Source organism: Condylura cristata, unplaced genomic scaffold (assembly GCF_000260355.1).
Source record: "Condylura cristata isolate star-nosed mole 26May11 unplaced genomic scaffold, ConCri1.0 scaffold00025, whole genome shotgun sequence".
NCBI classification, from domain to species: Eukaryota; Metazoa; Chordata; class Mammalia; order Eulipotyphla; family Talpidae; genus Condylura; species Condylura cristata.
In genome coordinates, this window is record NW_004567126.1 from 19,260,077 (window position 1) to 19,283,809 (window position 23,733).

General features: G+C 47.5%; 1 protein-coding gene across 3 annotated transcripts; it reads left to right on the forward strand.

Annotated features, from left to right (window-relative positions):
* The first annotated feature begins 6,931 nt into the window (after positions 1-6,931).
* HYOU1 (hypoxia up-regulated 1) lies at positions 6,932-18,851 on the forward strand. Of its 3 annotated transcripts, none has more exons than XM_004689191.2 (26): positions 6,932-7,162; positions 7,898-7,995; positions 8,217-8,310; positions 8,477-8,555; positions 8,706-8,860; positions 8,992-9,068; positions 9,348-9,529; positions 9,783-9,898; positions 11,162-11,354; positions 11,595-11,729; positions 11,854-11,936; positions 12,020-12,152; positions 12,320-12,507; positions 12,732-12,870; positions 13,624-13,684; positions 13,824-13,903; positions 14,269-14,454; positions 14,592-14,764; positions 14,892-14,979; positions 15,076-15,198; positions 15,320-15,453; positions 15,567-15,651; positions 16,431-16,671; positions 16,757-16,804; positions 17,272-17,322; positions 17,420-18,851. In XM_004689191.2, exons 2-26 carry the CDS (start codon positions 7,905-7,907, stop codon positions 17,479-17,481), a joined length of 2,997 nt encoding a protein of 998 aa, XP_004689248.1. In that variant the 5' UTR covers positions 6,932-7,162; positions 7,898-7,904; the 3' UTR covers positions 17,482-18,851. The 3 variants fall into 3 exon arrangements, with proteins under 3 accessions (XP_004689248.1, XP_012585260.1, XP_012585261.1); XM_012729806.1 differs by having other exon boundaries at positions 6,938-7,025; XM_012729807.1 differs by having other exon boundaries at positions 7,067-7,155.
* The last annotated feature ends 4,882 nt before the right edge of the window (positions 18,852-23,733 follow it).

Here is a 23,733-nt window from a genome sequence, read left to right on the forward strand (position 1 = left end):
TGCATACAGAAACTGGAGTACAGGCCAGAGGTGCAGGGGCGGTGAGAGGCTTCACCAGAGACAGAATGGGGAGCAGAACAGGAGATAAAGTACACTGCTGAGGGGAGCCGGCCAGGAGAGGTCTGCTGTGCCATGTGGGTCACCTCCGGGGCGGATCTCGAGCTCATGCTGAAGTGGCTTTAGCTTCTCAGTGCTGTGCTTTAACCCGCTGTGTCACCAGGTAGGACCCTAAAACAAGATTCTTAAGGAAGCTAAAAATGTTAATGAGGCTCAAGCTCTTAAGACCCACGGCTTTCACCTCCTTTCCATAGTAGCCAATGGAACAAGCTGTATTCTGTAAGCGGAATACAGGAAAAAGCCTGGAAATGGAAGCTCTGATTTAACAGTCCATGGCCACCCACCATTCCCTCAACTCTAACTACCTATCCTCTCTGAGCTCATGGAAAACTGGAGGTGTAGCAAGGTGTGCCACAATGAGCTGTGTGCAGGAGTGACATCATCACTTGGTGATAGTATGGACATATGAAAAAAGTGGCCATGTGGTTAATATTTGTGAAATTTATTTTTGTACCTCTTCATATATACATTTTCTTATTTTCAGAGTATTTCACATTTTATTCCCATCAGCCTAAGTTCCCAAAGAGCTAGGCCTATGTGTTGTTTACCATGAGTCAGACCTAACAGAACCTGGTACAGTTTGTGTTTGGTGGAAGGAAAGAATGTGGAAGACTGGTCCCTACCGGGCTCACAGATTTCCTAATTTCCAGCTCAGTTTTCTTGCCTCTTTGACATAAGGGTACTGGAACTAAATCTGGATCTCAACCTATTAGCAGCACAAGTGGGGATATTGGACCCATTTCCACCCACTGAGCATGTTGTGTACTAGCCATCAGAATCCTTATGTAGAATGTTATCATGGAAGTTGACTATGAGGTGCAATATAAAAGCAAGAGAGATGTGAACAGCAGAGTGGCATCTTTTTTAGCTGACGTAGGTGCTCCCCTTACTGTCCAGTGGCAGAGGCCCAGAGAATTCCTGAGCCTGGTTTTGCCTGTGTCCAGTGGATCTTACTGATGAGGGTACAAAGGTAGAGATTGCCTACCCTGCAACCCACAGCACTTCTTCTTCAGACTTAGTACTTCCTACCTTTCTTCATTTTGACAAATAAGTGTTCACTACTCACTGTTCCCAGAATAGTATTAAATGTCCAGAACATAAATATGAGTAAGACATGGTGCTTGTCCCTTCAGGAACTCCACCACCACGATAGGAGCAGATATAGAAAATAAGTCTTAACAAGGTCTTAATTTCATGTACCATAACAAAATGTTTTCACTTTCAAGGACTCTTCATAGAAACCACCTATAGAAGTATCATTATCTTTGATGAGAAACTGGAGTCTCAAAGATGTTAAAGTGACTCTGGGCCAAAACATCAAAGTTATTTGGAAATAAAACAAGTTACTCAGTCCATAACCTCTAATTAGGTGGTTTATTGGAGTGTGGTGCTACATTACACTTGTCAGAACACACACTGGGGTTTGTGTTTAGTTGTCTGAATCCAGGAACTTAGTAGAGTGAGGAAGATAAGCAGGCAAACTGCAGAAAATGAATAGGTATACAGATTCACTTATGTTTCTGCACACTGAGAGCTTGAGTTTTGAAGGGACTGAAGAAGCAATTCAAGTCTAATTTTGAAATAAAGAAGTCACAGCTCAGAATCAGTTGTCTAAGCAATGCCCTCTGACCTCCACACCTTCAACAAACTGCTGCCCATAATGTATATTCACAGCAAAACAGGAACAGTCTTGGTCTGGCTGTAAACTTTTATTTTCATTCCTCCCCTTCACTCCCCACACTCCATCATTTGGCTGTCTGGTTAGAAACTATTTTCTGGACTACTAACCAGTCTGGATTATTTCTCTTAGCTCCTAAAAGTAGTTTCCACTTTAGGTACTAGAAGGTCAACTTAAAATAAATTCAGCTCTTACTGTACAAGAGAGCCTAAAACTCCAGAGTTACGGTGCAACATGAGAAGAAAGCAATTAGCTGATTATTGACTGTGCAAGTCTGACCTACAAATGGAAACCCCACAAAGCTTTTTGCATTGTGGTGGTGCCCATCATTTAGTTTTATTCTAAATACCAAAAACAGCAAACTGAGTACTATATTCTTGGGGTTTAGGGTGTGCCAGTAATCTATTAAGCTTGTTACCTTGTTGAATTTTCACACTAACTCTGAGGCACATAGTAACACCCTTTAATGATGTACAAGTGAAGGCTCAGGAAGGCTGGACAGTAGCCAAGAGTCACAAAGGTAGAAATGGTAGTATTCACAGGTCAACGCCATGTCCGTCAAACTCCAAAATTTCATATTCTGAATACTACTCTTAGAATACTCAAGGACATAAATTTGTTCTTAAGTCTAAATGATTTTCTATGTGATCATGAAAGCACAGGAGTCAAGAGTCTGAAATGTGATGCTTTCTCTTCCTGACATAATCCTCCAACTCATGAAAGCTGGGAAACGTTTCCAGTCCTCTGTCTCCTCATCTCCCCCATGTCGTATTCAAATGCATAATAACAAGACTTTAGAAATGCATTAATATTTAGTGTTACTAAAGTCACCAACTGTCAATCACTGCTGTTGGAGACTGCATATTGATTGGTAAGCCCAGTGAGAGGACAATTTAGCAATATGTGTCAAACACCTAAAAAAGGAATTTAATTTTAGTCAGCATTTCCACTTCTAAGAATTTACCTTGGAATAGATTGCATAAAAATTTATCAATAAAGGCATCTCTTGTAATTTTATGACAGCAAAAAGAAACAACCTAATTGTCAAATAGTAATTTTGATAAATAATTATATTTCTGTATACCACAGGCTCATAAATACAACCACTGAAAATTCTGTAGAGGAAAGTGACGTAGGAAAACGTTCTCAATAAAATAAATGAAAAAATGATCATAAATTATTTCCATTGGTGTTTAAAGTGTGTATGTACTGACATCTATCCAATGCTAAAATTTAATCTAGAAAATGGAATTATTAGTGGTTTTTAGTTGCTTTGCTTTTTTCTGTGTTCAAGGTTTTTTTTATAAATACATACACTTGTAAAAGTAAAAAACCATGGTTCACCTTATGCGAGAAGTAAGCCTTCCTAAGTTTATAGCAAAATCAAGCTCTCAAATCTTTTGTGACATATGCAAAATAGTTTTTAGGGCTTTTATTGAAGTGTAATTTTTAAAATAATATAATAGTTTATTTTTACATCATTTTGTGCCCTTTTTAACATCTCAGTTGTGAAGTGTAAGTTACATACAGAAAAAGTATGTCTATTACAGTCAACTGTGCAACAAAGCAACTGCAAACAACATCTCAAACAGCATTGTCAATACTCCAGAACACTGTCTTGTCCTCTTCCAAACACTACTTCCCACATGGGAAGTTGTCAAAGTTGTCACTTGTATTGTTTTACAGACAAGCATTGTATGAGTCCACTACAATTTATTTATCCATCCAGCTACTGATGGGCATTTGATTAATTTTCTACTTAGGACCATAATGAATAGAGCTGTTCAGTTATTTTCTTTTAAAGATTTACTTATTTATGCATACAGAACTGGGGTACAGGTCAGAGGTGTGGAGCAGTGAGAGGATTCAACAGAGTGGGAAGCAGGACAGGCAGATTGACAAAGTCAATTGACTGCTGAGGGGAGCAGCGGGTGGGTCAGGAGAGGTCTCCCACGCCATGTGGGTTCACTTCCCTGGCCAGGGACCAAACTGGTGCTTCAGTGGCTGCAGTAGCTTGATAGTCTTGCACTTTAACCCCTTGTACCAGCTCTGGGAGAGCCCAGAGCTGTTAGGTTTCTTGGTGAACATATGTATGCATTTTTGGACAAACTTAAGAATGGAGTTACTGAGTGACAACTAATTTTTAAAAAATTCATCTGAATCAGGATATTCTCACCAAAACTGCATTCAGGGGCCTCCCTGGTGGGTTAAGTCTCAGCACTATGAAGCTGTCAGCAGCCACTGCAGCACGAGTTCTTTCCCCAGCCAGGGAACTGACCCACATGGTGTAGCAGACATCTCCTGTCTTGCCTGCTGCTCCCCTCAGTAGTGTTACAATGGATTTGCCTGTTCTGCTCCCCACTCTGTCTCGGGTGGGTCCTCTCACCCCCTGCACCTCTGGTGTTCACCATAGCTCTGCTATGCATAAATAAAAATTTAAAACCTGCATGCAGTCCAAGACATAATTTGTATGGCTTATAATTTATACTTTATATATGCCCTTGCTAATGGGTACATTTTAATTTCCTGTTAAGTTTCACATATGTGAGAGAAGAGATATATATATAGTTCTCAAATGTTATTTGGAACAAGAACTAGAGAACTAGTGGACTCCACTGCAGCAGTCAATCTACATCAGGTATTTTACATTAAAAATTTCCATTGTAAAACTGGGGGAGTTTCCTTAAACTGCTTAACATGGAGCTTCCCTACAACCCAGCAATCCCACTCCTAGGTATCTACCCAAAAGACACAAAAACAATGGGGGTGGAGTGGGGAATGGGATCAAAAATGGGGGGGTGTCAGGGAGGGAAGTGCACGGGACTATGGTGATGGCACATGGGTGACTTGGTGATGGGAAACCCACGGGGATTATAATTGAGGGGAAAAAACGTACAAAATGATGTAAAAATAAACTATTATAAAAAAATTTCCCATTGTGCACAGAATGATGTCAAAATAAATATTATATTATTTTAAAAATTTCCCATTGTGGGCTTCCCTGGTGGCACAGGCATTAACATCTCACCTACCAGCCACTGCGGCATGAGTTCTATCCCAGCCAGGAATCTGATTCATAGCACAGCAGACCCCTCAGCAGTGTATTTCAGTAGATCCACCTGTTCTGCTCCCCACTCGTCTCTGGTGAACCCTCTCACCCCATCCCACCTCTGGCCTACACCCCCATTCATCTATGCATAAATAAAAATAAATCTTAAAAGAATAATAATAATAATAATAATAATTTCCCATTGTTTGACAACTTGTTTTTTGTGAAACACTGTGCTCTTTGCTCAAAATACAACAAAGGCGATTCCCCAGAGCACTTGCACCTGCTACACCTCCCACGGGGAAAGGTACTCAGGCCAAGAACTGTACTACAGCAAAACTGCTGCCACCACCTGTACTCCGGGGCTCACTTAGGAGCAGGGGAGTGTGCCTTTCTTCGCCTCCCAAGGTTTTTAGTAAGTGCATAAAACCATGGACATCTATTTCTCAATAGACTGACTTCTCTGAAGGGAAGCAAGAAGTCCTTTCCAACACCTAGCAGAGTCCTTGCTTATCACAGAGGCGCAGCCTTAAAATGTATTCTGCTTGAAATGGATGGAAAGATTTTACTGGCAGGTTGACCAAAGGTAGAGTCAATGATTGAGAAAATCTTTCTCCGTGGAACTGAATTAACAACTTCTCTGTCCAGCATTGTGGCTCAGCAAGCCCCCTGCTGTGGAATGTCCTATACAACATGATTTATTACTAGTTACCAATAAAAAGAACAAGTTACAAGTCCTCTAACTATATAACATTTTATAGTTTAAAAAGTCAAATGCTGTGTGTTTCTAGAGATATCTATGTATGTAAGAGGCCTGAAAGGTTACACAGCATACTAATAGCAGCAGCTATTATTAGGAGAGAGTAAGGTCGCTTGTGGCATCAAGGAAATTTGACTGTCTAGAATGTTTGATTTCCCCACCCCCACAAAGCTTATATATATATGTTATTTGTGTGATTAAGTTGTTTAAAATTTTAAAATACTTTTCCTATTTTTAGCAATTTCTCTACTACTTTAATACGACTTTTTTTTTTTTAATACTTAACTATTCTCAAAGGGAAGAACACTAATAGACTTGTCTCTGGCACTGCTAGTAGGTTTATTTCCTAGGCGTAGATGTCCGACTACTTTCTTTCTCCATGAGCATCATGACAAATGTACCGAAAGAAACAGGAGTCCCTTAAGTCCGGTCTGTTACCATCAGAGCCTTCAAGAGAGCCTCCTGTAAAGGGAGGGCAGACTTCGATTTCGGAAGCCAGAGGAAACAGGCAAGAAAGTTCCACATGTTAAAAAAGTACACTCAATAAAACTTAAAAAAGTGCGTTCTCCAAGACTGCACATTCCTTCCGTGGTGTCGGAAAGCACAGAGAAGGGAGTGAGGAGCGCCAAACACCTGCGTAAGGTGCTTTAATTCTACGACAGAAGCAGGAAAAGGAAGATTTAGTGGAACAGAAACAGGAGGTGGTGCAAATATGTCCAACCAGTTACAGCGTCCCAAACAGTGTGTTCTGTTTGTAGCGCTGGCACACTACTCTTTCTCATACGAGTAGGGCTTAGAAAGCACGAGTCCAGGTCGAACCCTGCCACTAACCACGGTGTCTCCGACCCATCAGCGTTTTTCTCCACGGCGGTTTCCTCAATGCATCAAAGGAGATGGGGATGTTGGGGCGCACTAAGGCTGAAGCGCAGCCATTCTCTGACAGCCCGGGACGGGCAGGCGAGTGCCTCTGCTGCAGGGTCACCGAGGGGGAGCGGATCCTTCCCACAGCTCGGCCGGGGCTCTCCGGGTGACCGGAAGAAGACGGCCTAGTGCGGAGCTGCAGCGCACCGCCCCCTCCAGGCACCGGTCACTCCCGACCGCAGCAGTCAGGCACCCACTCCGGAAAGGTCCCGCAAGCGTACCGGGGCGGGTGCGTCGCCCAGTGACGTGGGCCAATCCCGGGCCGGCGTGGGCGGTCCTCCCCCCCACCCCCCCCGCAACGGGTAGACTGGCCCCTCGGCTGCCTCCGGGGCCCCGGCCGGAGACCGAGGCGGGGGCGGGCTCAGGACGTGGCCCAATGGGAGCACGCGCCGGGGCGGCGGGGGGCGGGGCCGAGCGCGCGGCGCAGGGCCGGGCGGCGGAGGCTCCAATGAGCTCGCGCCGCGTCCGGGGCCGGCTGCTGCGCGAGACGCCGCGGAGAGGTTGGTGGCTAATGTAACAGTTTGCAAACCGAGGGGAGTTGTGAAGGGCGCGGGCTGTGGGGCGCTTTGCCGGCCTCGTGGGTTCGTCCGCCGCGGTGTTTGTCCCAGAGCTGGGGTCACAGGACCGGAGGCAAGAGGTAGAGGGTGGGGGGAGGGAGGCGAGCGGGGCCGGCAAGCCCTGCTGGAAGAGGCAGCGTGCTAGCTTCGGGGGTGGGTTGGCGGCTGATTGAGGGCCGCGCGCACGCCAGTGCTCCCAGGGGTGGGCTGGGGCCACTTTTCGGGCATGCGAGCCGCGGTCTTTGTCAGGTGAGACCTAGGTGAACTCGGCGTTACGTTTTTGGGCGCCGCGTTCTTGTGGGCAGCCGGGCTTGGAGGTGGGATGGGGCAGGGGTGCGAGCGGGACCATCCGAAAGGATGCTGCGGAGGAGACAAGCCCCCCTCCTCCCGGCCCATCGTCTCCCAGCGTCACCGTGTCTCAGTTCCTGACCAGGCCCGGCCTGGCTTTCCCCCCCTAGCCGGGGAGCTCCAGGTGTGGGGAGGTAATTGAGCCCTAGGTGTGGATGCCTGGCCGCACCCCAGGTGTCTTAACAGCAGGGACGGTGCCGGGGTGTGCCAGTAACTGCCTGTGCTGCAGACAGTAGACTGGTTTCCTTTCTCCTGTCACCTTCCTTGGGGATGCGGTTGATGGAATCCTCCACCGATGCTGTCTCACCTGGGCCTTTGTGCGGGCACTTCTGGGGATGATTGGAGTGCTGGGAGGGTGGAAAGGGGATGTGAAGTGGGTGGAAAGCCCAAAAGCTCCCCTGTTTGGGATGAGGTTCAGCCTCCTTCACTTACGGCTTCTAATTACAAGTGTTTTTCTCCTCCCCCAGGGGCACGATGACAGCCACAGTCAGGAGACAGAGGCCTAGGAAGCCAGCCTGTTGGGCCTTGATGGCTGTGCTCTTGGCAGACTTGTTGGCACTGAGTGGTGTGTACCCCAGCGGAGGGATCAAGAGAAGAATAAATGAACAAATGATTTGATGCATGGTGGAAGGGGGGAATGAACTCTGGGTTGGAAGTTTCTGGGCTCTTTGAGTTGCTGGTCTTTGTTCTTGCTGTCTTACTTTTTCCATGGAAATTGGTGTACTTGGATTAGAAGGGTCTCAGGATGGTGGGAGAAGAGGTACTAATTGACCAATCTTATTTCAGACACACTGGCAGTGATGTCCGTGGACCTGGGCAGCGAGTCCATGAAGGTGGCCATCGTGAAACCTGGCGTACCCATGGAAATAGTCTTGAACAAGTGAGGGTGGCCCTAGTGTCAGGGGCTGGAAGATAGGGAGTCTGGGGTGATGTGTATTCTTTGTAGTGCCACGACAACAGACCTTGGTGACGGTATAAGTGGGGTATCCAGGCTCCTAAGTCTACACTCTCTGTAGGCACATACGCCCAATGTTTCTTTTCTTCAGGGAATCACGGAGGAAAACCCCAGTGACTGTGACCCTGAAAGAAAATGAAAGATTCTTTGGAGACAGTGCGGCAAGCATGGTGAGGAAGCCACCTCCCACTACCCCGAAGTGATGGGCAGGAGAGGAGCTGACAGACCCTGGAGTATTCCCTCATCAGCGCCAGGTCTGACAGGTAGGCGGTGATGGGCTTGGGAGCCTAATACTTTATTCTTTCTTGATTTCTTCTTAGGCCATCAAGAATCCAAAGGCTACACTTCGTTACTTCCAGCACCTCTTGGGGAAACAGGAACATAACCCCCATGTGGCACTTTACAAAACCCGCTTCCCAGAGCATGAGCTAGGCTTCGACCCACAGAGGCAGACTGTGCGCTTCCAAATCAGCCCGTGAGTGCTCAGGGCAGGAGACGCAGGGGGTGGCGACTCAGGCCTGTGGGCCCCTCTCTGACACTAGCTCATATTGTCCTTACCTTCATGTCTGCCTTTGCTTGCCCTAACCTCCTCCATCCCATTCCCAGGCAGCTGCAGTTCTCACCTGAGGAGGTACTGGGCATGGTTCTCAATTACTCCCGTTCCTTGGCTGAAGATTTTGCAGGTGAGCAACCAGTTTTCTCAGGTCCAATAGGGGGGTGTGTTTTGTTTCCCAGGGAACATTTAGCTATGTCTGAAGACATTTTTGGTTGTCACAGTTGGGGAGCTGCCACCAGCCTGTAATGAAGTAAAAGAATGCTACCGAACATCCTATAACATACAGGACAGCCACCCACAACAGAGTTTTTTGGTCCCAAAAGTCAGTAGTGCCAGTTTGGGAAACCCTTGAACCCTCATGTAAGGAATAGAGCTGGCGGAAACCCTGTTGTGTTGTCCTCTGTAGAGCAGCCCATTAAGGATGCCGTGATTACCGTGCCAGCCTTCTTCAACCAGGCTGAGCGCCGGGCCGTGCTGCAGGCAGCTCGCATGGCTGGCCTCAAAGTGCTGCAGCTCATCAATGACAACACCGCCACTGCCCTCAGCTATGGCGTCTTCCGCCGGAAAGATATCAACTCCACTGCTCAGGTGAGCCAGGGAGTAACTTCTAAACAGACTTGCAGGGGACCTAGGGGCCTGATTCTGAGGATAGAGATGCTACTTGGCCCCTTTGCATCACGTTTGTATGACTGGCCCTTGGCAAAATACAGCAGCAGCCTCTTCTCAACCCCGTTGGAGCTGTTCAGCTTTAAGTTGAGGCTTGGTGTAGTCCCTTGGAGAGGCAGGCAGCAGCCTGGAGTTGGATGAGGTTCCTGTGACAGTGACCTCCGTGTCTCTACAGAATATCATGTTCTATGACATGGGCTCAGGCAGCACTGTGTGCACCATCGTCACCTACCAGACTGTGAAGACGAAGGAGGCGGGGGTGCAGCCACAGCTGCAGATCCGGGGCGTGGGGTAAGTGGGCCCTGGGAGGAGGACTGCTTGCTGGTATCTTTGGGTCGGGGTTCTCGGAGGAGCCTTCAATCACCTGCTCCCTACAGCAGTGCTCCTAGTTACTAAGGTGCCACTCATTGTAGGGTGCCTTTTCCAAAAAAAGCAAGAGAAATTGCAGAGTAGGGGAGGCAGTTTCAAGATTGAAAGTCGGGGAGCTTTCTGCACTTCTAAGAAAGTCCACACGGCTGTAGGTCATGTGTAGGGTGTCGTGTTCGGTTTTGTTTGTTTGTTTGTTTGTTTGTTTTCTGTCGTTATGTCCATTTTACACATCACTGACCTGGTCTTATTTCTTGAACCTGTCTTTTCGTCTTTGTACTACCACCCTAGTTCAAGCTACATTCGCTGCCACCTCCAGTGCAGCCTCCCTCCAGTTTTTTGTCCATAGGCAGCCAGAGGGGCTTTTTTCAGAACACCACAGTGGCTTTGAATTTTGACCTTGGTCTGGGACTTGACTGTCCCTCTGTGGCCTCATCTCTTCTGCTGTCTTTAACCCTCAGTCCTTGTGTTCCTTGTGCCTTAGCTATACTTGCTCTCCTGGAAATTTGCTCACAAGGCTGCTTCCCAGCTCGGGGTCTGTACACATACTGCCTGGAACTTTTTTCCCTCTCCTTTTTGCCTGGTTATTTCCCATCTCCTTCCTGTTTCCATCCAAGCATCATTTCACAGTTGACCTGACATCTCCCAGTAGCTGCAACTTCCCGTGTGTGTGATGGCTCTCTGCCTCTCCTTTTAACATATGGGTGATGGGAGTTTCAATTTATACAGTTATTGCTGGATTATAAATTTCTGTAGTTTTTTTCTAATGTGTACATAAGAACTGGGGTATAGGATGGAGGGTGTGGGAGTGAGAGAATTCACCAGAGACAGTAGGGTGCAGAACAGGAAGATCTGCTAACGGTAGCAGTGGCTAAAACGGGGAGAGGTCTGCTGCGCCATGTGGGTCACCTCCCTGACTGGGGATCAAACTCAGGCAGTGACAGCACTGAGACTTAACCCCTAGGCCACTAGGGAGGCCCTGGATTATAAACTTTTAGACATCAAAGGCCCTGTCTTTTTTTTTCCACCCCCTGCCCCCACCCCTCCCCACAGAGACACTACATAGTTGACGCCCAAGTGAATACTGTAGGGTGACTTGTCACTGTGAGATGTCAGCAATGTGGGGTGATAGGTTCAGTGTACCTCAAAGGATCCTTACATACACTTTCCCCCTCCTTTCCTCAACAGCTTTGATCGCACCCTGGGGGGTCTGGAGATGGAGCTTCGGTTGCGTGAGCACCTGGCCGGGCTTTTCAATGAGCAGCGCAAGGGTCAGGGTGCAAAAGACGTGAGGGAGAACCCCCGTGCCATGGCTAAGCTACTGCGTGAGGCTAATCGCCTCAAAACTGTGCTGAGTGCCAATGCTGACCACATGGCACAGGTACCCATGTGTGAATGAGGGCAAATGTTCAATAGGGAGGTAGAGAGAAGGGGTGGTAGGTTAAGGTGGGCTAAGTGGGGGCTGGCATCCAGAACTGGCTACTGGAGCCTGGTTTGTTCCAACCCTTCTCCCATGCCTCTTGCTGTCCTCCCAGAGTCCTATTATCTTAGGTTCTGTCCTGCCCACCCAGACTGCAGGACCCAGCCAAGCGCTCCCTGACACTCCTCTCCCTGCTCCTAGATTGAGGGCTTGATGGACGATGTGGACTTCAAGGCTAAAGTGACTCGAGTGGAGTTTGAGGAGCTGTGTGCAGACCTGTTTGAGCGTGTGCCTGGGCCTGTGCAGCAGGCCCTCCAGAGTGCTGAAATGAATCTGGTGAGGAGGTAGCTGGAGGTGGGCATGGCGGTAGACAAGTAGAATGGAGAGGAAGGAGCAAGGGCGCCAAGGGCAGTCGGTGCTGAGGAGAGTCTTACCTGTCCCATCTCACTTCTTTCCACAGGATGAGATTGAACAGGTGATCCTGGTGGGTGGGGCCACTCGGGTCCCCAAAGTTCAGGAGGTGCTGCTGAAGGCAGTGGGCAAGTGAGTATGGGGGCTGGGTAGTTGAAGGGAGGGTTGCTGGCTGGATGCCAGAGTAATGGTGCTGAAGACTGGGGTTTTCACAGGGAAGAGCTTGGGAAGAACATCAATGCGGATGAAGCCGCAGCTATGGGTGCTGTGTACCAGGCGGCTGCGCTCAGCAAGGCCTTCAAGGTGAAGCCGTTTGTAGTCCGAGATGCGGTGATCTACCCCATCCTGGTGAGTGAGCCTGTCTATCAGGCGGTCAGCCCCATTACCTCTCCGAGTGTAGCTTCCCTTCTGTATGGTCTAGCCTGTCCCTTTGTCTTTCTGGCAGTTGATGGTCCCACCCACCCTCTCCCCAAAACCTGCCCTGGTCCTCCATTTCTCCTCTGTCTGCTCTGTAGGTGGAGTTCACAAGGGAGGTGGAGGAGGACCCCGGCATTCGCAGCCTGAAACACAATAAGCGAGTTCTCTTCTCCCGGATGGGTCCCTACCCTCAACGCAAAGTCATCACCTTCAACCGCTACAGCCACGATTTCAACTTCCACATCAACTATGGTGACCTGGGCTTCCTGGGTCCTGAGGATCTCCGGTGAGTAGGTGGAGCAGGCAGAACTCCAGGGAGGGAGGGTTGGGACCTGCATACCTGACGGGGTTGCTGGCTGTGGGTTGGAGTTGGGGTGAGTCGTCTTTGGAGCTCGCTTCCTTCCTCTTGAGCATACCCTCACTCAGGGAAAGCCCCAACTTCTCGTGTAGAGAGGTGGTGGTGTCTCGAACTAGAGAGGCATAGCAAACTGCTCTCTTTTCCCCAACCAGGGTGTTTGGCTCCCAGAATCTGACCACAGTGAACCTAAAAGGTGTGGGCGAGAGCTTCAAAAAGTATCCCAACTACGAGTCCAAGGGTATCAAGGCTCACTTCAACCTGGACGAGAGTGGTGTGCTCAGCCTGGACAGGGTGAGAGCAGGAGACACTGTGTGGGGCGAGGGCCAGATCCCAGCCCTGGGTTCCTGGTGGTGTTAGAATATGACAAAAGAAAGGACTTGGGGGTTAGATAAGCTTTGTTCTAAACATCCCTAACCAGAGGCCTGGTGTGGGCCTTCTTGGAGCCTTAAATCCTGACTGGCTGTCAGTTTCTTAGGGGGATCTGCGAATGGCTGCGGAACTCATTTCTCGTCAATTCTGGAATCAGTGTCTTTTTGAACTTACTCTGGGAAATATTGGCTTTTTTTTTTTAAAGATTTATTTATTTATGCATATAAGAACTGAGGTACAGTCAGGAGTGGAGAGAGGGGGTTGGTGTGAGAGGATTCACCAGAATCAGAATGGGGAACAGAACAAGCAGATCTACTGAAACACACTGCTGAGGAGAAGGCGGGCGAGACAGGAGAGGCCTGCTGTACCATGTGGGTCAGCTCCTGGGCTGGGGATTGAACTTGTGCCACAGTGGTTGGCGATAGCTTGATAGCACTGAGTAATCCTTAGCCACCAGGGAGGTCCAATACTGGCTTGTTCTGTTGGGTGAAGTGCAGGTTCTGGGAGAAAGAAACTATGATCCTGTTCTAAAAAAGCTCAGAATCAAAAGGGAGGAGGAGACCTTGATCCAAGAGCCCTTAGTAGAAGGCACGTGAGAGTAGGCCAGCTGCAGTCACGTGGCTGTGCACAGACATCTAGCTTGCGAGTGTCCTCACTTTAAATTCCTGTTTTCAGGTGGAGTCTGTGTTTGAGACACTGGTGGAAGATAGCCATGAGGAGGAATCTACCCTTACCAGTAAGATGTGTGTGCGTTCATGTATGTGTGAGAGAGAATGTACTTGTGTGCATTTCAGGGAGGTGGGCAGGCTTTCCCTTGGGTAGAAGCGGGGGTCACTCTGTGGCCCCCTTTGAGTTTGGGGCTTTCTTCCCTGTAGAACTTGGCAACACCATCTCCAGCCTGTTTGGAGGTGGAACCACAGCAGATTCCAAAGAAAATGGTACAGATACGGTCCAGGTGAGCCTGGGCTGGAGCTGGGGAGCATGGTGCAGGCCTCCAGGGCCCAGGTAGAGGCAATAGAGGCTCTGGGAGTTGGGGTGGGTGTCCTAAGTGTTAGGGTTTACCAGGGTCCCTTCCTCTCAGCCCAGACTGAATTAACCATCCCTCCTCCATACCTTGCACTGTCCCTGTGTGGGAGCTCCGGGCCCCATCTGATCTCCAGACACACCTGCTTTGTTCAGCTATACTGCTGCAGTCTAAATCGCACCCTCACCATTGATGAGTGAGCCCCAGAGCATGGGGACCTGGCATTGCCCAGCACATCTCAACCCATGGGTTTTGCTAGTGACTTATCTGCAGTGTGTCTGTGACCATTTCCCAAGGAGGAAGAGGAGAGCCCAGCTGAGGGGAGCAAAGATGAACCTGGAGAACAGGCAGAGCTCAAGGAGGAAACTGAGGCCCCAGTGGAGGACACCTCTCCACCCCCACCCGCTGAGCCAAAGGGGGATGCAGCCCCTGAGGGAGAAAAGGCTGCAACAAAAGATGACAAGGAACAGTCTGAGGCCCAGGTGAGCTCAGACAGTAGAAGGCTAATCTGGGAGGCTGGGAAACTGATGCTTTCCATGTTTATCTGTTGGAACCCGCCTGTGAAGAAGGTCAGTCAGAGGGCATAGACTTTCCCTGACAGCCTCATCTTCACCCCCAGAAGCCAAGTGAGAAGGGGGAGGCAGGGGCTGAGAGTGCCCCTCCAACCCCAGAGGAAGAAAAGAAGCAGAAGCCTGCCCGAAAGCAGAAAATGGTGGAGGAGATAGGGGTGGAGCTAGTTGTTCTGGACCTGCCTGACTTGCCTGAGGACGAGCTGGCCCGTTCTGTACAGAGGCGAGTAAAGTCTGAGCTTGTGTTGGGGTCAGGGAGGGGACAGGGTGGAATGGCACCTCTGGGACAGTCTGCCAGGGCCAAGTGAACACGTCTTCTCCCTCGAGCCTGCTCCGCCTTTGTCCCACAGACTACAGGACTTGACGCTCCGAGACCTAGAGAAGCAGGAGCGGGAGAAGGCAGCCAACAGCTTGGAAGCTTTCATCTTTGAGACGCAGGTAGGCAGGCTGGGAGGCACGCCTACCCGGGGAGGGCTGGCTCGGGCCTTGCCTTCAGGGGCTCTCTGCCTGCTTGCGCTGGTTGCGCCTCCCTAGGACAAGCTGTACCAGCCCGAGTACCAGGAAGTATCCACTGAGGAGCAGCGTGAGGAGATCTCTGGGAAACTCAGTGCTGCTTCTACCTGGCTGGAGGATGAGGGCTTTGGGGCTACCACAGTGGTAAGTGTCTCCCCGGCAGAGGGGTGCTCTTGTTCCTCTCGCAGGGTCAGAGAAAGAAGAGCTGGGGTGTGCTGTTACCCCTCCAACCTTCTCTGTCTCCTCCTACCCCCATGTCTATCAGATGTTGAAGGAGAAGCTGGCAGAACTGAGGAAGCTGTGTCAAGGGTTGTTTTTTCGGGTAGAAGAGCGCAGGAAATGGCCGGAACGACTGTCTGCCCTCGATAATCTCCTCAATCATTCCAGCATGTTCCTCAAGTGAGCAGCCCCTTTGCCTTTTCTTCTTTGTTCAGTCCTGCTAAGACCACCTGCTCTCATTCCCGTTAGCAAACCCTTCTTCCTCCTAGACTGATTTATCCTTTGGCTTCCAGGGGAGCCCGGCTCATCCCAGAGATGGACCAGATCTTCACTGAAGTGGAGATGACCACGTTAGAGAAGATCATCAACGAGACCTGGGTAACTCTTGTTTACGTACTTCATTGGAGACTTTGCTAGGCATGCCATCCTAGGCTGCCTTTGCCTCCTGGTTTAGCAGCTTCCCTAGTTGGGAAGGCAAAAGATGTTTGTGTGTGAACAATCCCAAACAAGGGTCACAGACATTAGAGCTGAGGACCAGCCAAGCCTGTGCCTTTGAGACTAGAGAAAGCTGCTTTGATTAGCTGGCACCTGCGCTGGACTCAGAAAGTGGGCCGGGTTCGGATAGTAGAGTGTGACTTGCCATGTGAAGCAGAGATTGTTTTGAATATGGCGGAGCTTTTGTTTATTTATTTTGAAGGTTGTTTATGCATACAAGAGCTGGGGTACAGGCCAGTGGTGTGTGGGGTGAGAGGATTCACCAGAGACAGACTGAGAAACAGAACAGGCAGGTGCACTGAAATATACTGAAGGGAGCAGCAAGTGAGACAGGAGAGGTCTGCTGCACCATGTAGGTCAGTCACCTCCCTGGCCAGAGATCGAGCTCATGCTGTAGTGGCTTTGGATAACTTCAGAGTGCTGAGACTTAATCCCTTATACCACCAAGGATGCTCTCAGGAACTTTTTTTGAACCAGAGCTCAGGAGTGGAGAGACAGGAAGGAGGTTCAGTCAGTACTCCAAAAGGTAATTGAATGGAAACCAGAGTGTGTAGTTTAGAACTCCACTGTGGAGGTCTGCAGGAGAGTCTGAAACTGGTTGTTTCTGGGACAGAGAAACTTCTCTCTCAGTGACTAGCTCTGAGACTCGATCTCTCCCACAGACCTGGAAGAATACAACTATGGCTGAGCAGGCCAAACTTCCTGCCACGGAGAAGCCTGTGTTGCTCTCAAAAGACATCGAGGCCAAGATGATGGCCCTGGACCGCGAGGTGCAGTATCTACTCAATAAGGCCAAGTTCACCAAGCCTCGGCCCCGGCCCAAGGACAAGGATAAGAATGGAACGCGGGCAGAGCCTCCTCGCAATGCCAGTGACCAGGGGGAGAAGGTCATCCCTCCACCAGGTGAGGGCAGAGTCCCTGCCTCCAGGTGCTGCTAGACAGACCTCCTTTCCCTCCTTGGACAACATTGTACCCTTGTTCCCTCCAGGTCAGACTGAGGATGCAAAGCCCCTTTCAGAACCTGAGAAAGAGACTCGTAAGTTGGGGAAACTGACTTGGCATCTGGATAATGTTTAGCCGAGGGGTTGGCAAAGGAGATGGGTACCTACCCACAGGCAAAGAATTAAGAAGCAGTAGTGATTTTTCCCAAATTAGGGACCACGGCATAGCTTTAGGGAAGACAGTTTCCACATAATTACTCCAGAAGGAATGGAGAGCTGTTGTCTCCTTCCCCTCATCACTGACAGACATGATCTGTTTATGGATGGTCCTCCAGTTATGAGCAGCTGTTGCATTTTTAGAAGGTCACTTTTTTTAAATTATCTATGCTTATGAACTAAAAAACAATCTATTTGCATGTGCACATACACAAGCATACAAAGTGACGAGGCGTGGATCAGCCCCTGAAGCAGCAACTGTGTGACTGTTACAGAAGAAGCTTGCTAACGCCTCCATGACCCCTTCTCCCTTCTGCATATGTTAACCTGTTCCTTCCCCAAACAGGGTCTGAAGCAGCAGACACCGAACCTCTGGAGTTAGGAGGTCCTGGAGCAGGTGAGGATGGAGCAGAGGGTGCCTGAGAGGGAGGGCCTAGGGAAGGTGTCTGACTCCAGCCTGCTGCTATTCTTCTGCTCTCCCTACCTCCCAGCAGAATCTGAACAGAAGGAGCAGCCAGCGGGACAGAAGCAAACTTTGAAGAATGACGAACTATAACCCTCGCCTCCCGTTTCCCCGCTCCTCCCTACCCCCTTCTTCTACCACCTCTATTTATTAAACGTTGAGGGTTGGGGGAGAGGGTGGTCCTGCCCTCAAAGACTTAAGTTCCTTTTCTCTCACCTGTGACTGGAGGTGTGAGGAGGGGAAGGAAGCGACAGCTCACCATTCCTTCTGGAGTATTTCTGTGGAAACTGTATTCCCCAAACCCACCCCCTGATTCCCTACCCATCCAGGCCCTAATATGGGGAAAATCACTATTATGTCTTAATTCTTTGCCTGTGGGTAGGTGACAAAGCACCATCAGTGGTTGACAGACCTGGAAGTAGGAAGCATATTCTGGGATAGTAATCTCCAGTCTTCTCTGGCCATTGTTCCTTCTTTCCTTGCCTCTTCATGAAATCAGTGTCACCCCGGGGGCCAGTGTCTACAGAGCCTTGGATACCAGCTTTAGTTGCTGAGTAGCTAAGCTCTTTTTCTCCCTGAGAGTCTTTTCTTTCCCTAAAAAATCCCTGTCTCTTTCCAACTCCTCTTCCAGTGGGTTGCCTTGACTTCATGTGAATTGAGCAGTTCTCTGCCTTCTCCCCAGAACCCTTCACTTGGCTGAAGTAAGCCAGGATGGAGTCCCCCCATACAGGGTAGTCAGGGAGAAAGTGAGGGGAATCCAGCCACCTCTCCAGCCCTGTGGCTCCCACCTGGATACTCAGGCCCAGGAGAGCCAGTGGAAGGCCTGGTGTGGATTGCTGACTTGCTGCCAGCACTGTCAAAATCTGCATCATCCTGGTCACTGGGTACCCCAGGTCCCTTTGACCCCCTACCCACTTATCTCTCCTACTGTTTCTTCTCTCCCTGTTGCCCCCTCCCCCAAGCTGACCAAAATGTGCTGTCTACTGTGAGACCCTACCCTGAGGTCCTGGGGGAAAGAGACCATGGTGTGAACTCACAAGGGCCACCCTGCTTTCTCTTGAGGCAGGCTGTGTGAGTAAAGGAGGAGGGTACAGGCTGGCATTCCCTTCATGAATTGCTCTGAGGCAGGGATGGCAGGGTGGGAGGTTCTTACCCATCCTGCCAGCGCTGAGGGAACCTGTCCTCTAGTGTTCCAACTGTACCTGAGCCGGGGCTGCCTCCCCAGCTCCTTGGGCAAGGCAGAGGAGCCTGGTTATGTCTGTCTTTTGTCTTTTTTTCTCTTCCTTTTTTTTTTTTTTTTTTTTTTTTTTGCCACATTGGCAGAAATGAAACTTAAGGATCACCCCCTCCTATGTTTGAGCTCTTTCACTAGCATTTGAGGCTGGTTGAACAGGTTTGAGTAACATTGTACTTTGCTCCATTGTTAATTGAAAAACTGTTTGAATAAAATATTCTTTTCTATAGTTTTGGTTGCTGGCTTTTATTTCCTCAATACAAATAATGCGTGCCGATTATAAAAAATTAGGAAAATAAAAGTTTGAATAAAAACACCAAAGCATTAATATTCTGAGCTTAAGTTGAGATGCATGCATGTAATTTGTCATCTACACTGACATTTGAACTCAGACATTTTCTTTTCTTTAAGATTTATTTATTTATTCATACACACCTGGGGTGCAAGCCAGAGGCGCAGGGGCAGTGAGGATTCACCAGGGACAGAGTGGGTAGCAGAACAGGCAGATCGATGAAGTACACCACTGAGGGGAGCAGCAGGCAGGTCTGGAGTGGTCTGCCATGCCATGTGGATCACCTCTGGGGCAGGGGTTCGAACTCACTGAAGTGGTTTTAGCTTCCTAGTGCTGTTTAACCCACTGTACCACCAGGGAGACATTTTTAAGGAAACCCCACTTTACAAGTAAGTTGACAATTCACATGATCCAAGCAATTGAGTATTAAATGCCTCAGCTAAGTTTGAACTTAATTCTGACCCATTAACCCTTTTTCTTTGAATGCTGCCACAAGACTTTGCTAGAAAGTCACCACCAGTCACTGTACCATTAATTCTGACTGATGATCAGTTGTGAAAGAGTCGTTTTACCAAGAGATCATGGGTAAGTACTGGAATATATGAGCATGGGGCCTTCCTGGTGCGCAAGGGGTTAAGTCTCAGCACCAGTGAAGCTATCCTCTGCCACTGGCCACTTGGCCACTGCAGCACAAATTCCATCCCCACTTAAGGAGCTGACCCACATGGCCCAATAGGCATCTCCTGGAGCCCACTGCTCCCCTCAGCAGTGTATTTCAGTCAATCTGCCTTTTCTGCTCCCCACTGTATGATGAATCCTGCCTTCTGCACCTCTGGCCTATGTGTACATAGATAAAGCTTTAAAAAATATATAATCATGCAGGTTAATTTTGCTCTGAAAATAATAGACTACTTTTTTGGAGCAGTTTTAGATAAGCAGCAAAAGCAAATCAGTGTTCCTACAAACCCCTCGATTCCATAGCCCCTCATCAACATCCCAATCAGAGTAGTACATCTGTTACAATTGAACCTACACGTCATCTCACCCAGTAGCCATAGTGTGCATTAGGGTTCACTTGTGGCAGTTTTTGATTTGGGTTTGAACAAATGGATGATGAGATGTACCCATTATACCATAAGTAGTTTCACTGCTCTAAAAATCTGTTCCACCTACTCATCCCTTCCTCCCTCTAGTCCCTAGCAACCACAATCTTATTACTATCTACTTTCTGCCTTTACCAGGAAGTCATATTGATGGAATTGTGTAGTATGTGGCTTTTTCAGCTTGACTTCTTTCATTTCATATATGCGTTTAAGCTTCTGCCATGTGTTTTCATGGCTTGATAACTCATTTATTTTTTCTATTGCATAATATTACTTTGGATGTACCACAGTTGATCTATTCACTCACGAAGGCAACTTAGTTGCTTTTCCAGCATTTGGCAGTTATGAATAAAGCTGTGGGCCCTGGTGCAAAGGGTTAAACCTCAGCGCTTTGAAGCTACCCCGGCCACTGTAACACAAGTTTGATCCCTGGGCAGGGAGCTGACCCACATGGTGTGGCAGAGCTCTCGACCGGCCCGCTGCTCCCCTCAGCAGTGTCCTTTGTCGATCTGCCTCTTCTGCTCTCCACTCTGTCTCTGGTGAATCCTCTAGCCACCACCACCACCACCCACCCCCTGCTCCTCTGACCTGTACCCTGTACCCCAGTTCTGTATACATAAATAATCTTTTTTTTGAAAAATGAGGGACCTTTCCTTGTGGCACAACACGCTAAAGCACAGCACTCTGAAGCTGTCTGCAGCTACTGCAGCTCAAGTTTGATCCCCACCAGGGAGCTGACCCACATGGCGCAGCAGACCTCTCCTTTCTCGCCTGCTGCTCCCCTCAGCAGTATATTCAGCCAGTCCTCCTATTCTGCTCCCTACTCTGTCTCTGGTGAATCCTTTCACTAGAGGATGCTTGTATGTGTAAATAAGTAAAAGAATCTTTTTTAAAAATTGTCAGAATAGATTGTTTTTATTTCATCCCAGGTGTAAGGATGAAGGCAATGTCTTGCTTAATTTTTCCTAAAACCTTAGAATTGGCTTATCGGAGAGGTAGCAAGATTGTTCTTAAATCCTGACTGTTGCTTCTTAGTCCTGTCTGTACCTCAGTTTTCTCATAGCATTGCATTTAACTCATAGAGTTGTTGTGAGAATAAAAACAGAAATCATGTGGAAACACTCTTGGAAAAGTGCCTAGCATATAATAAACACTGTTGAAAGGTTTGCTGTTATTATTAACCTGCTAGGAAACCTGAAACCAATTTACAGATGAAGGCAACATGGGGTGGAATTCAGTGGCAGAATTAATTTACTCTGAGAAGGAGGTAATATTACTGCTAAAAAAAAAAAAACTTAAGGAATTGATCAAGAAATTCAACATAAACATGGGTCTAACAATAAAGGGTATGGGGCCTCCCTGATGACACAGGGGCTAAAGTCTGAGCACTATCAAGCTATCACCAGCCACTGTGACTTGAGCTTGATACCTGGCCAGGGAGGTGACCCATATGACACAGCAGACCTCTCCTGTCTCACCCGTTGCTCCCCTCAACAGTGTATTTTGTAGATCTGCCTGATCTGCTCTCCACTCTGTCTCTGATTAATTCTTTCACCCTACACACCTCTGGTCTACACTCCAGATCTTGTGTGCAAAAATAAACAAATCTTTTAAAGAAAACACCAATAAGCTGAAAATAAAAATATATAAAGTAATATTTAATAGAAATAGTAAGCAAAAGAAAGCTGGGGTAGGCTATCCTAATTTCAGACAAAATAGACTTTGAATCAAAAACTATTATGAGGAAAAGAAAAACATCATATATTAATAAAAGTCAATTAATCAAGAGGACACAGCAATTGTAAACATACCTACCAAACAAAAGAGATCCCAAATATGTAAAGCATGCAATGACAGGCTTGGAGAGAGAAGTAGATATTAGTAGTTCCTCAATAATAGTGGATATTTCAAGACTCCAGTGTCAACAGCAGATAGCACACCTAGATAGAAGATCCTTGATATGACATCTGATCAGAAATATTCTTTTGTAATGTGGCCAAATCTATTATGCCTTTCTTTAGTGATTTTTTCAGTGGATTTTAAAGATTAAAAAGTACTTTATTCAGCAACTACTTTGGTGATTTTATTTTATTTTTTTTTAAATTTGAAGTAAGTTTATTTGAATAAGTCGCTTTATTTGAAGTATAAACTATGTAGGATTCATTTCTTTTGGAGCAATTTATCCCTAATTAAAGATAGCTTGTCCTGATGCAACAGCTATGTGCAAAAAAGTTATAAAGTGGTCCTTGGTTTTGCACCAAAAACCATGAAAATTCTCTAGTTAAGCAAGATATTCAAGGGTTTTCATATTCTCCTTTTTTGATGTTAAACATTTGGAAAAATAACTAACAGGAAGATAAAGGTAAGAGGTGACTGAGTAAACCACTAATGCAGACAAACAAAATTAAAAATTTTTAAAGATTGTGATATCTATCAAAACATACCATTGGCTATTTATGAGAGAAAAAAATGGCATGTGCTTGTGCATACACAGCTACTTTATGTGCAATAAAGGAACGGGGAAAGGAGAAAAGGAAAGAATAGAGAAAATTATTTTTTGGTAGCCAGGATGTGATGAACCAACTTGCAGTTTTCTGACAGTCTTCCTGGTCTGGAGGGACAGATTTCTGGAGTGCAGAGCCTGAGTCTCTTTTTCGTAGGTGCCTCTTGGAATACTGCAGCTGGAACATCAATGGCATTTCGTCCCCCTTTTCCAACCATGCAGATGTGTCTATTTCTTTAGTTGGCCATCAATCAAATCAGAATCTGATTTCCCCCAAGACAAACCCTGCCATTCACAGTAGGCTTTTGTTAGTTTACTATTATCTTCTTTAAAATGCACCACAGAACTATCCTGACCCTCAGCCCCCCACCCTCAATTAACATGATCACACGATCATAGTTCTCTTCACATGATCATAGTTCTAGGTCTTTTTTTGTGTGTAATGTTTATTTATTTATGCATACAGAACTGGGGTACAGGCCAGAGGTGCAGGGGCGGTCAGAGGATTCACCAGAGACAGAGTGGGAAGCAGAACAGGCAGATCGATGAAGTACACCGCTGAGGGGAGCAGTGGGGAGAAAGGAGAGGTCTGCTGTGCCATGTGGGTCACCTCCAGGCTGGGATGGAATTCGCACTGAAATGGCTGGGGCCAGCTTGCACTGCTGGCTTTAACCTGTTGTGCCACCGGGGAGGGCCACGCGGTTCTGTTTTGACTCTTTTCTTGGACTTTGTCCAGAGTCTCCTCAGCTGCTACTTTGCAAAGAAGATCCAGGTCCTCACCAAATAAGCACCAGCAGTTTTATGTTATCACATGGCATGCCTTAATCTATCTGGAATTTATTCCACAAAGGAGATATAAGCATATTTTTTCTAAATAATCAGACAATTATACTATTTGTTAATTAACCCACCCCCTTCACTTCTTTTGGATGTCCTAGTTCTTACGATTAAAATCATATATGCAACGGTCTGTTTCTAGTACATTTTGTTCCTCTAAATGCCTGGTTGTGCTTTAAACCACATAATTATGATAATCTTAAAATTATAATATTTGGCAATGGAAATTCTCCACTTGTTTCCTCCTGTTTGTTTTACTTCTTTTCAAGTTTCTTAACTCTAATGACACTATTTTTCCTGGTGATCTTTAAAATAATTTTGTCTAATTTCCAAGAAATTCTATTGAGATACTGATTTTTTTTTTAAAGATTTATTT

Coding starts and splice junctions, on each gene's coding strand:
- HYOU1 (XM_004689191.2), top strand. CDS start 7,905: ATGACAGCCACAGTCAGGAGACAGAGGCCTAGGAAGCCAGCCTGTTGG. Junction 15,199..15,319: donor GCTTTGGGGCTACCACAGTG/GTAAGTGTCTCC, acceptor CATGTCTATCAG/ATGTTGAAGGAGAAGCTGGC. Junction 17,323..17,419: donor GTTAGGAGGTCCTGGAGCAG/GTGAGGATGGAG, acceptor ACCTCCCAGCAG/AATCTGAACAGAAGGAGCAG.